This window comes from Macrotis lagotis, chromosome 5, assembly GCF_037893015.1.
Source record: "Macrotis lagotis isolate mMagLag1 chromosome 5, bilby.v1.9.chrom.fasta, whole genome shotgun sequence".
In the NCBI taxonomy this organism is placed as follows: Eukaryota; Metazoa; Chordata; class Mammalia; order Peramelemorphia; family Peramelidae; genus Macrotis; species Macrotis lagotis.
Genome location: NC_133662.1, coordinates 166,663,875 through 166,681,254, shown reverse-complemented (window position 1 = coordinate 166,681,254; position 17,380 = coordinate 166,663,875). Strand labels below are relative to the sequence as shown.

The 17,380-nt window shown below is 35.3% G+C and overlaps 1 protein-coding gene across 1 annotated transcript in view; it reads right to left on the bottom strand.

Moving 5' to 3' along the window:
* LOC141488099 (estrogen receptor) overlaps nucleotides 1-17,380 on the bottom strand; it is a 182,673-nt gene that overhangs the window by 77,483 nt on the left and 87,810 nt on the right. Inside the window, exon 2 of the mRNA XM_074187846.1 lies at nucleotides 13,970-14,108. Within this exon, the coding sequence (XP_074043947.1) occupies nucleotides 13,970-14,108 (139 nt within the window). The remainder of the gene's footprint in view (nucleotides 1-13,969; nucleotides 14,109-17,380) is intronic.

Here is a 17,380-nt window from a genome sequence, read left to right as displayed (position 1 = left end):
AAATAGAATTTTTAAAAAGTCTCATTTCACCTCCCTCCCCAATTTCCTGGGGCAGTTTAGCATCATCCAGAGAATGAGATGATTCTCCACTGGAAGAACTTGTACCAGAACATAGCCAGAAAAATTTTCCTATGAGCCAGGACTTAAAGGCCAAAGGAACACTTTCCCTTGGAACACCCCTCCTAAAACTCAATGACTTTGATTTGCCTGGATGGTCTTCTAAACTTAGTTGTTCATTTATTTTCAAATTTTATTAATGCCTTTTTTAAAAAGTATATTCATATGCATATATATATATATATATATATATATATATATATATGTGTTCCTTGCACACATTGCTTAGCACTACCCAATGAATCTTTCTGCTTAAAAAAGAAAAGTAGTTAAATGAACCTAATAGACCCATATGTATCTGTTTGTGTAAATGTAATATTCTCCACCTGAGATCTACCTTTCCAATGAAGGTTTGCTAATCTCTTGTCCAGAGCCAAAATTAGTTATTATAATTACACAGGAATCATCGAAGTTTTCTGTTTTGTTTTTATTATTATAGCCATGCATATTGTTTTCCTGGGTTCTACCTAATTTTCTCTGTATTAATTCATAAATTCTCTTCATGTTTCTCTAAATCTCTCATATTCAACATTTCTTATGACTGAGTAGCATCCCATTACATTTATGTATCCAGTTTCTAGCACAAGGACTGGCATATAGCAGTGCTATAAATCCTTATAACTTGATTGATTAATTTAGCCATTTCTCCATTAATGTAGCATACTTTGCTTCATGTGTTTTGATATAGTAAAAAAATGTTATTCTATGTATTTTGAAGTTTATTGAACCTTTTTTTCTGGCATTTATATTTTTTTAAAAAGAAAGATTTTATTTATTTTGAATTTCACAATTTTTCCCCGAAACTTGCTTCCCTCCCCCCCCACAGAAGGCAGTCTGTTAGTCTTTACATTGTTTCCATGATATACATTGATCTAAGCTGAATGCGATGAGACAGAAATCATATCCTTAAGGAAGAAAAATAAAGTATAAGAGATAGCAAAATTACATAATAAGATAATGGGTTTTTTTAAATTAAAGGTAATAAATAGTCTTTGATCTTTGTTCAAAATCCACAATTCTTTCTCTGGATAGATGGTATTCTTCATTGCAGATACCCCAAAATCGTACCTGATTGTTGCACTGATGGAATGAGCAAGTCCCTTAAGGTTGATCATCACCCCCATGTTGCTGTTAGGGTGTACAGTGTTCTGGTTCTGCTCATCTCACTCAGCATCGGTTAATGCAAATCCCTCCAGGCTTCCCTGAATTCCCATCCCTCCTGGTTTCTAATAGAACAATAGTGTTCCTTCACATATGTATACCACAGTTTGCTAAACTATTCCCCAATTGAAGGACATTCAGTTAACTTATAATTCTTTGCCACTACAAATAGGGCTGCTGTGAATATTTTTGTACAAATGATGTTTTTACCCTTTTTTTAATAATCTCTTCAGGGTATAGACCCAGTAGTGGCATTACTGGATCAAAGAGTATGCACATTTTTGTTGCCCTTTGGGCATAATTTCAAATTGCTCTCCAGAAAGGCTGAATGAGTTCACAGTTCCACCAACAATGTATTAGTGTCCCAGATTTCCCACATCCCTTCCAACATTGATAATTTTCCTTTCTGGTCATATTGGCCAGTCAGAGAGTTATGATGTGGTACCTCAGAGATGTTTTAATTTGCATTTGTATAATAAGTAGTGATTTAGAACAATTTTTCATATGATTATGGATCACTTTGATTTCCTCATCTGTAAATTGCCTTTGCATATCCTTTGACCATTTGTTAATTGAGGAATGGCTTTTTTTTAAAATTTGACTCAGTTCTCCATATATTTTAGAAATGAATATTTTGCCAGAAACACTAGTTGTAAAAATTGCTTCCCAATTTACTATATTTCTTTTGATCTTCATTCTGTCATTTATCTTTTGGAGAAAAATAGCCAGAAATGAGATTTCTGAATTTTTGTCTCAAGTTGCTACCTGAGACTCCCCACTCTCTGCAATGGTGCTGGTAAAAAATCATCACATTTGAGTTGAGAAGTGGGTGATGTCCCTCACAGCATAAAAACAGTGGTAGTAATTGTATACATTTCCGATATGCCTATTATTCTTTCAGGAAGGGAGAGAATAATTTGGATAAGTAGTAAATGGATATTTTAGATGATTAATACTGTCCTTTTAATTAATGCATAGAGCCTAAGAAGAAAGAAGCCAGTCATTCCAGAATAGGAATGAGGACTTCAATCCAGACCATAAGACCACATAACCATGATGCTAAAAGACAATTTTGACTTGTAGTAGGCAAAGCAAATAAACATATTGACTTCATCTCATTCAAACCAACCTTTCATCCCCTCATTAAATAAGGGAATTGTGGTAATGAGGAAATAGCTATGCAAAATGGCCTTCTAGTATAACTAGTATATCCAATATTTCAAAGTCTATATTCTTTTCTCATCCAGTGTGTGTCCTAAGATCTTTGATGATTTCCCTGTGGTACTGATGAGCCAAATGATCTTACTTTTACACTTACTTATTTTAAAAACTTCTTTTTGGGAGACAAATTAAAAAAATAGTTTAGGAGCAAAAGTTCATTCCCAATATGTAAATGCTGAGTATGGAGCAGGTGTAAGTCTTCAAACAGAACCTCTCTCTTGCCAGAAAATGAGAGACAAAGATAGAATAAAAATGGACAATGTAGAATAAATCTGGCAAATCAGCATGTAGCTATATCCAAACAGAACAGATGCCTATCTAAATCAGCCCAGAATGGATATCACCTTGAAAAATTCATGAAGTGAGGTGCAGATGCACCTTCACTAACTTCTTTCATTGTTTCCAGGAAAATATGATGTTAGACAAAATAATATTACAGGAAAGTCTACAGGAATGGAGTTGACGGAAACCAGTTGGGAGGGCAGAAGGTAAAGACCTGAATTCAGCAGAGCAACTAAGGAGTAAGCTCTGAGTAGTCCTGGCTGGGAGTAGAAACTAAGCTGGGATTGGAGATGTTGGGGAGGGGAGATGGGGGTGGGGGGGGACAAAGGAAAGCTTTGTAGAAAATGAGAGAATCCGTGCTGGTTTGAATGACTTCCTCTAAGTTATAGTGGGGGATATGAAATGTTCTAGTAGAGTTGTAATGTCTTAACGATCATAGTTTGAAAAAAATGGTCAGGAAAGTGTTATAACAGGCTCTGTCTATACAGAAGGAATGGGCACTTTCCTTGATCTAAAATAAATGACTACTGTATTAATATTACCTAAGTGGAGATAGTTGTGTTCGAAAGAGAAAAAATGGAAGTGGTGGGAGTATCAGAGGGAGATCCAGTTTTCTCTGACTAGTGTGCTAATTTATATACATTAAGATGTTTTTAAATTAGACTTTGTCTATTCTCTTATATATAGCCTGTATTTTAGTTAGATCAATTTAATTCAATTGATATATAGGAAATGACAAATGAAGAAATAAGGTAATATAAGAAAATATAAGAAAAATCAAATTAACCTCCAACATAAGATTAATTCTTCAGACTTGATGTCAAGAAAACTATTGACTTTTTTAAAAAAATGAATTATTGGGGCGGCTAGGTGACACAGTGAATGGAGCACTGGCCCTGGAGTCAGGAGTACCTGAGTTCAAATCTGATCTCAGACACTTAATAATTACCTAGTTGTGTGGCCTTGGGCAAGCCACTTAACCCATTGCCTTGCAAAAAAAAAAAAAACTAATAAAAAAAAGAATTACCTCTTTCCAAATGTTAAACAGGAGACTTAAAAAGATCAATCTGATTTGTTTATTACTCAAACTGACTTTTCTTGAAACTCCTGTAGCAATTTACTTCATGACTAATATAGTGACAACTTCAATTAGACTTTTGTGTCTCTTTCTCCTCTTTCCACCATTATTTTGGTCCTTTGCAATCTCTAGTTTTCAGATTCTCTAAGCAGGGAAGGTAGAGTAAAGACTAAGAAAAGACACAGGCATTTTGGGAGGCAAGAGAGTACTGTTAAAGGACACTTACAAATAAACTTTGTTCAATTGCACATACTTTTAATTTCAGAAAGTTCCATTTGTCATAGCTTTACAGCAAAGATGCAAATCTTCCTGTAACTCCTCTCCTAAAGTGGGACTCTCCTTTTTCATGTAGATGAATGTCCTACCCTGCATGAGGGACAGGGTGAAATTGGTGAGAAGAGATCTTGCCTTTTCATCTCCACCAATAAGGAGAGTCATATCCTAATGGGATTTGACACAATCCAACCCATGATAGTATACAAAAGGGAGACATTGTTTTAAAACTTATCTAGGACATAGCATGTCCTGAATCAAAAACCAGGACAGTAAAGACAATGGAAATGGATGACAATCAATTATCAAATATGTTTCCAGGACAATATTGTGAAGAAATAAAAAATCTGATCCTGCCCAGTGTGGAAGTCAGTAGATTGGCTGGTGAAGTCTTTGGTTTCTTTCTACAGCGCTGAACCATGTCATTTTCCTCCTTAATAAATTCCAGTAGTTCCCCATTATTGCCTATAAAATTACAAATAACTTCCATTTGCCATTTAAGGTCATTCACAACTGCCCCAACATCTCTTTCTAGACTTTTTTTTTTAGTTCTTGCAAGGCAATGGGGTTAAGTGGCTTGCCCAAGGCCATACAGCTAGGTAATTATTAAGTGTCTGAGGCTGGATTTGAACTCATGTACCAGGGTCGGTGCTCTATCCACTGCACCACCTAGCTGCCCCGCTTTCTTTTTCTAGACTTTTTATACATTATTCCTCTTCCTGCTTTGCACACTAACTTTCTTTTCTTGTTATTAGCAGCGACACTCGATTCCATCACCTGGGTCTGGGGCTTTGCCTTAACTGTTCCCGATTTCTGAAATTCATTTCAACTTCTGAAAATTCTTTGTTTTCTTCAAGTCTCAGTTTAAGAACCACCTTCTACAGAATTATTTCCTCAGTTTTCCTTCACCCTTAGCTCTCTCCTCAATTATCTCATAATATGTGTGTGTCTGTGTGTATGTATATATATATATGTATATATATATATATGTCTAGTTGTGTGTATGCATTTATACACATATAGCAGATATACCTAGATATTATTCTATATTCCTCACTCACTCATTCCATGCATCTAATCTGTTGCCAAATTCCACTGTTTCTATCTTTGCAATATGTCTCCTGTAGTTCCCTTGTTGTCCTTATCTGTTGTCCATCACTCTGGTGCCATCCACATCACCTTGGTCCTACACTACTTTAATAGCCGATTCTTTGGTCTTCCTGCTTCAAAACATCTTTCCACTCAGCTTTAAAACTGATGTCACCCCTCCACCCCTATTCAATATACCCCAGTGACTCCCTATTACTTCCAAGATCAAATATCAAATCACTTGTTTGACTTTTAAAATCCATATTTATAATCTGATCCCATTCCAACCTTCACCTTTTATCGCTTAGAATTCAGAGTTTCTTTAAAGATTTAGCTCAAATATTATCTTCTACATTGTTCCAGCCACTATCAGTCTCCCCCAAAATCTATTTTTATTTATCTCATATATAGCTTATTTGCATGCAGCTTTTTTCATGTTGTCTCTCCCATTAAATTGCTAGAGCTCTGAATATAGGGACAGTTTTTGCTTTTCTTTGTATTTCTGGCACTTAATTTAGTATCTTAGTTTTGTATATAGTACTTGTTTAAGAATGCTTATTGACTAGATTCAGGTTGATATATATATATATATATATATATATATATATATATATATATAATACGTATGTATATAATTTAATTTTATGTACTTATATATGCCAAACACAAGACCAGGAGTGGGTAGTTTTGTTATTGATTTTCCAGCTCCTGCCCATAGTGCCTTGAATATAGTAGGAGCCTAATGCTAATCCATTTTACCCTGCATTCATGACTTGATTTTATTGTCCAATTATTTCAGTCACATCCAACTCTCCACGAACCCATTTAGGATTTTCTTGGCAAAGATAATGGAGTGATTGGCCATTTCCTTCTCCAGTTCATTTTACAAATGAGGAAACTGAGGCGAATAGGATTAAGTGATCCATCCACAAAATTAGGAAATTTTTAAGTCTAAATTTAAGCTTACAACTTCCTGATCTTCAGGTCTTGCATTGTATCCACTGTACCATCTAGCTACCCCTGAACTGATTATCAAACCTATAGACTTTGATTCTTCTGATTTAAATCTGAAAAATAATCTATATATATTTCTTTTAAATTAAAAAAAATTAGACATAGTCAGGGATTGAAAGTTTAATGAAATTAGGTGTTGCTGAAAAATTCTATCTTTTGAATTTTTGGATTTTTTTCCCCTTAACGTCTCATGAAACATTTCCCGCAAAAGGCAAACTTTAAATAAAAATACACATTTATGGAAAACATATTAAAAATGAAGTTGCTATCAAAAAAGAATATGATTTGGAAGAGCAGAAAAAAATACTCTCTCAACTACAACAACCTGTTTTTCTTCTAACACAGAAATTTACTACCAAGCCACTCTTACAAGCAATAGAGGTTTCTGTTGTCCAAGAGTATTTCCTGAAGGCAGAGAACAGGAACTTGCCTGATGATGGGGAGGTTTGTGGAAAGAGCTACATTAACAACATTCTGGCCAGAGTCTGTGGTGGAGAGAACATTTTGCTTGTCATTTTGGTTTCTCCTTTGTGATTGGAGGAACAGTGTTTCTTCTGAGAGTAAAGGGCAGCCTAGAGAGAGGTTTTGGCTCCATTGGGCAATTCATAAATATTTCTCAGAATTTGTTAGCACTGATGATGCCAGAAGTGCAGAAGGAGACAGTCCCTTGGAAACTGGATGGTCTTACTGAACAGGCAATTTAAACAGTTTCCTCAAAAATGACATTTGCCTTCCAGCTACCATAAATTTTATTTCTGCAGCAGCTAGGAGATCCCACAAGAAAAGAGACAGCATGAAAACTTTTGCTTCTGTTTCCTCCTATATTTTTCCACCATGAGCATTCAGGCAAGTCAGAGTGAAAAGATGCATTCCCAGACTATGCAGAGAAAAATTTTGTGTTTTCTGGTGCCAAAGTACACCAAACAATTAAAAGCTAGTATTAAGAGGTAGGTCGAATAGGGATTTTACTAACTCAAAATTATTTTTCTTCTTTTCCTAATTAATTTTACATGGATTCTTTTTCTCCTAAGTTTTCTTCGTATTAATATATCTCAGTGTGAGGTGAAAGCCACTCCATTTAACTCTGTAACTTTGATTGGGTGGCAAAACCTTTTGATGATTTAAGGAGTAATATAGGCCCTCTTCACACTCACATTTGATTATTTGGTTCAATCAAAAAGTTTCTTCATCATATCAAGACACCAGAGAAAAATGAGATGTTTTCAACTTCACTTTAACACACAAATACAAATGCACACATAAAAAAAAATTGAATCTAATTCTTAATTTATATTTCATAATGAGGCTCCCACCCATTCCTGGTTTTCAAAGAAAGAGATGGAAACACTAAATGCTTACAATTCCTTGTTTTAGAATGTAAGGAAGGCCCAAGAATTATAACAACAACAAAAACCCAGTGAAACTCATTTATATAAAGTTATACTATGTTTATAAAGAAAGCTAGTGTAGCTATATAGAATGTCTAATGACTTTAGAAGTAGAGGTCTTAGGTTTGGATCTTGTCTCAGCTAATTTTATTCATGTGACCTTGACTAAATTATTAATCTTCCTAGGTCTCATTTAATTTATAAAATACAAGGAGGTTGGACTAGTTGGTCTTTAAGTTCCCTTCTGGAACTAAATCTATGATGCTCTGAGTGATCACTGCAGATTTTAATGAATACAAGGAAAAGAAAAAGAAAATCAATATTAATGGTTTGCATATCTATTGATCATTTAACAAACATATATGATTACTATGCACTTGGTGTGGGCTAGATACTGCGTAAACCCTGTCCTCAAGAAACCTGAAGAAGAAGGGAAGACCCATCAGATTTTCTATGTCATTAAAACCCATTTGTCAATTTTCTCATTTTGGTGACTTCAAGCTGAGATGAGACAGTAAACTCTTCCCTCCCACAGCCTTGTAAGAAACAGTTGACTATGTATAAAGTAGGAGCTTCAAAGGAAACTTGAATCAGCAGGCTGAATTGCAATGAAAACTCTATCTGCTTCTGAAGGGTAACCTTTTGGATCAATTCAGATCAACGAAGATTTGATACATTTGATCCATATATATATGCAAGACAACATGTTCATTGGATACAAATAGTGTGGATAGAAGCACAAAATAATAAACTCTTCTTTGCCCTCAAAGAGATCACATTCATTGAGGCAGCAATTTCCATAAGGAATGCAAACCTGATTAAGAATACTAGAGTTTTCATATGTCTCCTACATTTGCTTATTCCAAAACGATTGTAAAACCTCCTATCAAGAAGAGGGGATACCTGGACTCAGATTCAGTGTTCACAGCAGCATCCCAGCCTGGAAGCATGGGAAAGCCTGAGGTGGAGTCAAAATAGAGTAAATGCAGGGACTCACCTGAGTTCTCCTCCAAACCATTCCAAATAACTCTAAATAATTTAAATAATAATGCTACCAAATTCTAGAGCAGCAGAACCCACAAGAGTGAAACAATTCCTCTCCTGAACTGCCCCCCCACAAAGATAAACAGAAGATCAGCAGGAAAGCTCTGTTGTACCAGAAAACCAGGAGCAGACTTTGGGAGCCTCTGAATTTGCAGCAGCGGTGGCTGCTTCCAGAGTTTTCAGCCCACAGACAGTAAGGTCTGTGGTCAGAAGATTATAGAAGTCTCTTTCCTAGCATTTAGATAGGACTCTGTTGCTTTGCTTATATTCAGATCTAGATCACAGTCTTGAGTGACTGTCCCAGCGTGAAGAGGAGCACTAGCACACCAGAGCATGTGGCCACACTGGAGCAGGGACATTCCTCACAGTTCCAGGGCAAAAGAGAGTGCTTGTGGTTACTCACAAACCAGAGCATAGGCCGTGAGATTAGTAAACACCTCTCTTTAGATCATACCACTAGTAAGAACTGAAAACTTGCAGGTTCCTAGAAATATCTTGAAAACCACTGCAGAAAACCACTGAAGCTTGGGATCAACCCTGGAAGCAGAACCCAACTTTAACAAGGAGATAGAATTTGAGTAATAGGTTGGGAAGATGAGCAAATAATAGGAAAAAAAATATTACTATAGAAAATTACTTTGGTAACAAGGAAGATCAAAACACACACTCAAAAGAAGATAACAAAGTCAAAGACCCTACATCCAAAACCTCCAAAAAATGTACGAATTGATCTCAGGTCAAGGAAGAGCTCAAAAAGAATTTTCAAAATCAAGTAAGAGAGAAGATGAAAACTTGAGAAGACAAGTGAATGTGATGCAAGAAAATCATGAAAAAAAATGAGCTAACAGCTTGATTAAAGGAGACCTCCAAAATCCTGAAGGACAATAACAACTTTAAAAAAATAGACTAGTCAAATTGTAAATGAGGTACAAAAAAGTCAATGGGGAGAAGAATGTCTTTATAAGTAGAATTGGGTCAAATGGAAAAGGAGATACAAATGCTCACTAAAAAAAAGATAACTCCTTAAAAAATTAGAATTGAGCAAGTGGAAGCTAATGACTTTATGAGAAATCAAGTAATAATAAAACAAAATCAAAAGAATGAAATATTAGAAGACAATGCAAAATATTTCATTGGGAAAACAAATGACATGGAAAATAGATTCAGGAGAGGTATTTAAAAATTTTTCAAAATGAAATACTGCAAAGCCACGATAAAAAAAAAAAAGAAGCCTAGAAGTCATCTTTTCAAGAAATTATTAGAGAAAACTGCCCCGATATTATAGAACAGAGGGTAAAAGAGAAAAGAAAAAACCCTACCAATTACCTCCTGAAAGACTCCAAATTGATAGTGGGAAAGCTCTTAATGGGCAAACATGATGGGAGTTTCAAAGTAGGACAGCTGCATAACAGTTCTCCTAAAATAAATAGTCAAGGGAAATACTATGGGATTTCAAAGCTACCAAGTTTATAAATATTTCTGGAAGAAAAGCAGAAAACTGAGCATAATCTCCATCTTCTGACTCACTAATATACTTCATTAAGCCTATGTAAAATTGAAACCTTCAGTCCTAATATGTCAGGAGGGCATGATCTCCTTATCAAATCAGATATTCAAAGAATAAAAGAAATAGAGATCAAGTAGGTCTAATTTAAGATCATTCTTTTCTTTTAAGAGGGATGTTATAGAAGGCCAGCTAAGACACTAGTAGTTCATTTTAGAAAATAGGCTCTACTTAAGCTCAGATCTGTGATTTTCATTGTTATCAGTTACTCAAGGTGAAGAAATTCTCTCTACCAATGCATATCATCAATTCATCCATAATTTCCAATCTTAGAGAGTTGCCTACTGTCCCACACCCTTTTGAAGTGATTCAGACTATGATTCTCCATTCATTAAGTCATACAGCTTGTCAGCAGTATCCCTAATCAGTATGATGGGCAGTTATGTGGCACAGTAAATAGAGGAATTAGGTCTGGTTTCAGGAAGACTCATCTTCCTGAGTTCACATCTGGTCTCAGATATTTACTAGCTGTGTAACCCAGGGCAAGTCACTTAACTCTGCTTGCCTTAATTTCTTCATCTGTAAAATGAGCTAGAAAAGGAAATATCAAACCACAACAGTATCTTTGCCAAGAAAATCTCAAATGGAAATATAAAGAGTTAAACATGACTGTAATGACTCAACAACAATAATAGCAACATCTAATAGTATGAGTCAGAGCAGTTATCATTGAAGCATGTGTCCACAAATCTCACAATAGCCATTGGTTTGCTACTATTTGATATGCTTTCAACATATATCAGATGTATTATGATATATCTTATTCTGTAGTTCCTATGATGAATAGGAGGAATTCAGAAAATATGAGATTTGTATCAAATAATGGAGGGGAGAACTAAGAAAGTAACAAGTGAAATGACTAGAAGAGTATAAAATAATTTTTTAGAAAAGGTAAGTTGAGGTTTAATTATTTTATTTTTTGGTGAGGCAATAAATAATTTGGAAGGAGAATTCAGTTAATAATGTCCAAGGATGTGTGCTTAGCCTTGTGATGTAGAACACTTTCTTAATGATTTGAGTAAAAAGATAGATGGCAGGGCGGCTAGGTGGCTTAGTGGATAGAGCACTGGCCCTGGAGTCAGGAGTACCTGAGTTCAAATCTGGCCTCAGACACTTGATAATTACCTAGCTGTGTGGCCTTGGGCAAGCCACTTAACCTCATTTGCCTTGCCAATAAAACCTAAAAAAAATAGATGGTATGTTTATCAAATTTGTAGATGACGTGGAACTAGGAGGAATATCGTCACAATTCCAAAATTTCAGTAGATTAGAATAGACCAAATGTAATATGATGGAATTTAAAAGAAAAAATATAACCTCTAACATGAACTCAGAAAACTAGTGAAAAAGTCTTACAATTAATTTTTAAAAATAACTTTACCAGTACTAGATGGAAGAGATATGACTAGGTAGAAATTTTGAAAAAATGGGACTTTTAGTGAACTTCAAGCTCAAAATGAATTCTGTCTTCAAATTTTTGAAGAGCAGTGACATGTAGGAGGGATGAAATTGTTCTGCTTGGTTCCATAGGGCAGAAAAAGAGCAATGGATAAAAGTTTGAAAGTGCAAGCCAGACTTTATGTCAGGACAGACTTATTATTAGAATGACCAAAAGACAGAATGGTCACCTTCAAGGAAGTAGGTTCTCCCTCCCCATGGGACCTTCAATCAAGAACACATCTCTAATAGGGAATAATGGTTTAGTTTTCAAGTAGCTTCTGAGAACCTTTACAACTCTATAATTCTGTGTCAGTCAGCCTTGAACTGAGGTAAAATATGCAAAATATACTGTATGAAAGACATTAGCTGTTGGTGGTGTAATGGATAGTGCCTGGTCTAGAGCCAGAAAGACCCAAATTCAGCTTCTGATACTTGGTGTGTGATTCTGCGCAAGCCATTTAATATTGCTTGCCTCAGTTTTCTCATATGTAAAATGAGCTGGAAATGGCAAGTATCTTTGCCAAGAAAATCTAAATGGGGTCATGAAGAATCAAACACAACTGAAAAAACTACTGAATAGCATAGTCTTCAAGAACTACCTGGGAACCAGAAATGTGAAGTGACATGCCAAAGATCAGAGACTGTACATCTCTTTCTTCTTGGCTTGAAAGCCACCTCTCTATTCCATACATCATGCTAACCTTGGTAATGTAAAACAAATTAATGTGCTTAAGAAAACCTTCCCTTTGATATAGTAAAGATCTTTGCCTTCATCAGTGTAGATACTCATTCAACTAATTACATTTTCAATTCTTCTACAAATGAGATCTTTAGGAGATGCTCTGGCTGAAAAAAAATCTCATCTCTCTGATCAGTCTGATGAGTTTTTTTCCTGACTTGACTAGGTTGATATTCAGAAGTTAGATAGGCAGCTCATCTCTAGGTATGGACTAGACAACTTTCCAGGTAGGGTTTCTGCCTGGGTATCATTTCTACACTGCAAGGAAAAATTGGCAGACTTGCCTAAGGATAGGGCATAACTACTACTTTTGAATGCCTACAGTGGAATTCTTGATTCTAATGCTATATACTTCAGGGCATAGGTAGACATCCCTTTCTATTCCCTCTCCTCTCTTGCACACATGGGGGGGGGCAATATTTGGGTCCCAGGGATAAGATAGGGCAGAAGGATATCTATCTTTAAGGGACCAGAAAGAGTCAGAAAGGCTTTCACTTCACATCTGTCATACATTGCTAGTTCATTGGGAACCTAGTTTTAAATCAGTCATAGATAACCTGTTGCGGGGGAGGGGGCTACATACTAGACCAGCTAGCTCCCTGAGGGTCTATTGAAATTGAAACTTGAATGTTCTAAAAGAATTAGAGAAATTCATAGCATCTTAGAGCTATAAGAATCGTTAGAGTCCAACCATCCAGGAAACTAGAAAGGGAAAACAGAGATTTTAGTGGTTTGGACTCATGAAAAGCTAAAACTTCTTTGAATTAGCAAAGGATGATTCATCATTTGAATAAAAGACCACATGGCTATGGAGGCAGAATACTTCACAAAAATATGCTGGCTTAGTAATCAGTATGATTTAGATATCTGGTAGCTTTCCTAAAAAATCTGTCTTTGCTCATTATCTTCTCATATAAACTTGAACAAGTCATAAAAGAAACAAAACAACTCAGTAAAGTTTATTGGCTTGCCTGGAGTATTTATGAGCAAAGTCTGATGATGAAAAGGGAGGCTATATCCTGGAAAGAGTGGCATGAACTGATGCTGAGTGAAATGAGCAGAACCAGAGCATTGTATATACTAATAGCAACACTAAGTGATGATCAACCATGATGAACTTGTTCATTTCAGAAGTACAATAATCAAAAAAATTCTAAAAGATTTGTGATAGAAAATAGCATTCATATCCAGAGAAGGAACTTCAGAGTTTAAATGCAGACCAAGGATTACTATCTCCAATTTTCGAAAGTTGTCTTATGTATTATGCCATTTTTTTCTCTAATGCTTTTTTTTCCCCTCCATTTGGATTTGATTCTTCTTTCACAACATGATTAATATGTATCTATGTTTAGTGTGGATATACCTGCAGATTCTTTATTAGATTGCTTTCTGTCAGAGGGAGGAGAGGGAGGGAGAGAGAAAAATGTAAAACTCAAAATCTTACCAAAAATGATTGTTGAAAACTCTTGTTGCATGTAATTGGAAAAATAAATAAATAAAATATTTTTAAAAAGAAAAGGAAGGCTATGGAACCAGTGTCAAGAAACCAGTGTACTCACCTGTCCAGCAGTAGGTTAGGAGCAAACAACAGTTTTCCTGGATGCTCCATTGAGCGCCAAACAAGTCCAATCATGAGGATCTCTAACCAGGCACATTCTAGAAGATGGACCTGATCATGGAGTGTCAAATCCACAAAACCTGGAACAAAATAAGAGTCAAGAATAAATTAAAGTGAGTTCTTATTTGGTGCTTCAATCATACTATCAGGGTAGAATTTAAACTCCCATTAGGCTAGGTGGGACTGTCTCACTTTTTAAATTTTTATCTTCAGCACCTGACATAACATCTAGCCCATTGTAGGAACATAACAAATGTTTTTCAGATCTCCCTATAAGATCCTCTTCTATTTTTCCTGTCTTCTTACACTTTACACCCTCTCACTCCTTCCCTTCCCTTGTACACACATACACATACACACACACACACACACACACACACACGATAATCAGTGACACTAGCATCTTTTCTATTCCTCTTCAGATCTTCTTCCCCTCCTCCCCCTATTCTTTCCTTCTCTTCATGTTCAAATTTCAATTAAATTTGACAAAAATTTATTAAGTATTTATTAACCCAGTATACCAGGTACTAGGCAAGGCATTATGGATATAAAGATAAAACAAAGGTTAAAAATAAATAAAGAAAAATTTGTTGAATCTAGTATCAATCCCTTTTTACTGATGGGAAAATGTAAAGTAGAAGTTCTTAATACTTTTTTGTGTGTATTATGGTGTCCTTTGGTTGTCTGTTGAAACCTATGGATCATTTCTGAAAAAAAATGTTTTTATATGCACAAAATAAATACATAAGAATACAAAGGAAATGAATGTTGATGAAATATAGCTATCAAAAATATTTTCAAGTTTATAAGTTAAAGAATTATTCCAAAATCCTGAAGATACATAGGGACTTAGAGACCAGAGTTTGATATAAAGAGAAGTCAATATTTATTAAGTGCCTTCTATGTGTTAGACACATGTGCTAAGTGCTAGAGATACAAATAAAGACAAAAATAGTACTAGATCAAGCAAAGAAGGCCATGTAGTAGTCAGACACAAAGGGAAATGAGAGAATTATGAAGCAGAAAGGTGATCAAGAGAGTCAAAGGCTATAAAGAGCTCAAGCAGGATAACAAAAGGCCATAATATCTGGCCATTAAGAGATCACTGATAAAGTTGGAAAGAACAATTTTAATGAATGATGAAGTTAGACGTCAGCTACAAAGAATTAGGAGAATAAGAGGAAAGGAAGTAGAAGTAGCAAATTATACATGGTCTTCTCAAAGAGTTTAGCCACAAAAGGAAGAAGAGATACAGAACAGTAGCAGGGAGTTAACCACAAAAGGGAGAAAAGATGTAAGATAAGACTGGGATGGACAGATTGGACAGATCAAATGAACCACTCTTCTCAAGGAACTTATTGATCCTTAATGTCAGAGGAGAGAACTACATATATATATATATATATATATATATATACATATATATATGTATATATATATGTATATATATATATATACACATACACACACACACACACACACACACACACACACACACACACACAGAAAGGTAAATATCTCCCCCTACTTAATTTTTTAGGTGGTGCAATAAATATAGCACCAGCCCTGGAGTCAGGAGGATCTAAGTTCAAATCCGGTCTCAGAAACTTAATAATTATCTAGCTGTGTGGCCTTGGGCAAGCCTCTTGACCCCATTGCCTTGCTAAAAACCTAAAAAATATATAGTAGGGAGAGATATGGATTGTGGCAAGCAATAGACAGGAAAGAGTTAAATAGGGAGTCTCTATTTAGGAAAGAAAGGGAGGGAAAGAAAAAAGGAAAGAAAAGAAGGGAATACAGTTTCTATATTGTCATGATTTTGCTGAAGTCTTTTATGAACATCTCATCCTTCGACCCTCCATAAACTCCAACTATTCTAAACCCTGCATCATTCCCTCAAATCCTGCTTCCCTGCTTCCCAAAACATGTTACTCTGATGATTCATCATTATCTCTGGTATGGGGTGCCTACTTCCCTCTCTTTAATACCCTTTTCCCAAGTTGTTGAGGAAAAACACAGAAGAGTTCTTTGTTTCCTATCTTTTCTTATCCATTGGTCCTTCAGGTCTACTTTAGTTTGAAATTATTATGCTTTTATGTACATTATGCATCAAATATAAGGAAAAGCCCAGTCTTTAAAGAAATTCAGTTGTGGGTCAGACTGCTATGCTACATTCTCATTCCCTTAACCATATGAATAAATGAATTCTTAAAAATAAAAATAAATTGAAATGTGCTTGACCATTTGAAGGTAATTTATATTGTGAATGACTGATTTAATATATTTCTGTCTCTTAAAATTTTGAGCTGGCTCCAACATGCAAAGCAGATTTATCGAATTCTGCACTAATCTCCTTTTAGAAAAGAGTAACTATAAGGTATAAGGAAGATCAAAGATTTTCCTTAAGAGAAGAAACACAGGGAGTAGGAGTCCAGTCAGAATTTAAATTCTTTTAATTAAACTGCTACTTAGGCACATAACTATTCTATCTCTTAAGACTGCATGAGAATAAAACTTGACATAGTATAGATACAGAATGTCCCAAAAGTCTAAATGCAGTTTGAAGATAAAGCTTAAAACCCCACTAAGGATTTCAATATGCTCTCTATAAAATATAAGGAGGGAAAGTTTTCACATGAAATTAACTACAATAATACATCTATATTTCTTGATGGTTGATTCATAAATAAAATTTCTCCAACCACTAAGTGACATAAAAAGGACAATAATTAAGATGTCCTTGAGGGATCAACTTTAAAGAAATAAGGCAACAGTAAAATATTAATTTTAGAGCTAGAAGGAAAGGATTGTTTTCCAGATAAAGAAAACTGAAGTTCAATCAGGAAACCTTTATTAAGTGCCTAGTACATTCAGGATAATAAGGTCCACAGAACTAGTATGTGGAAAGTTTGTCCATGTTAACTCATTTAGCTTCAGAAGTTCCACTCCATGTGCCAGAGACCTTCTTTCCTCTCTTGACATCTGGAGGATATCAATTTGAGTTCTTGATCCATCCATCTGTTATCTCTTGTTCTTATCATACAACCAGTCCATCCTTTTTTGGATTATATATTCCCCAATGACATTCTTTATTCCAGTTCTTCTTGGAAGCCTTCTGTAATATGTTGCATTCTATTCACACCCAACACACAAACATCACTCAATTTGCCCTCTGAATGATACCCATTTGTAATTCTTTGGAGACTAGAGTTCCATGATTTACAGGTAGAATATTGATCTTAAAAATATGAACCTTTGTTTCTGAAAAGTTCTTGGGGTCATTAAGGGAGTTTTGTAATTTCCTGAAGGCAGTCTAGCCCACTGTCCTCCTTTTGTATAATTCTGGACCCAA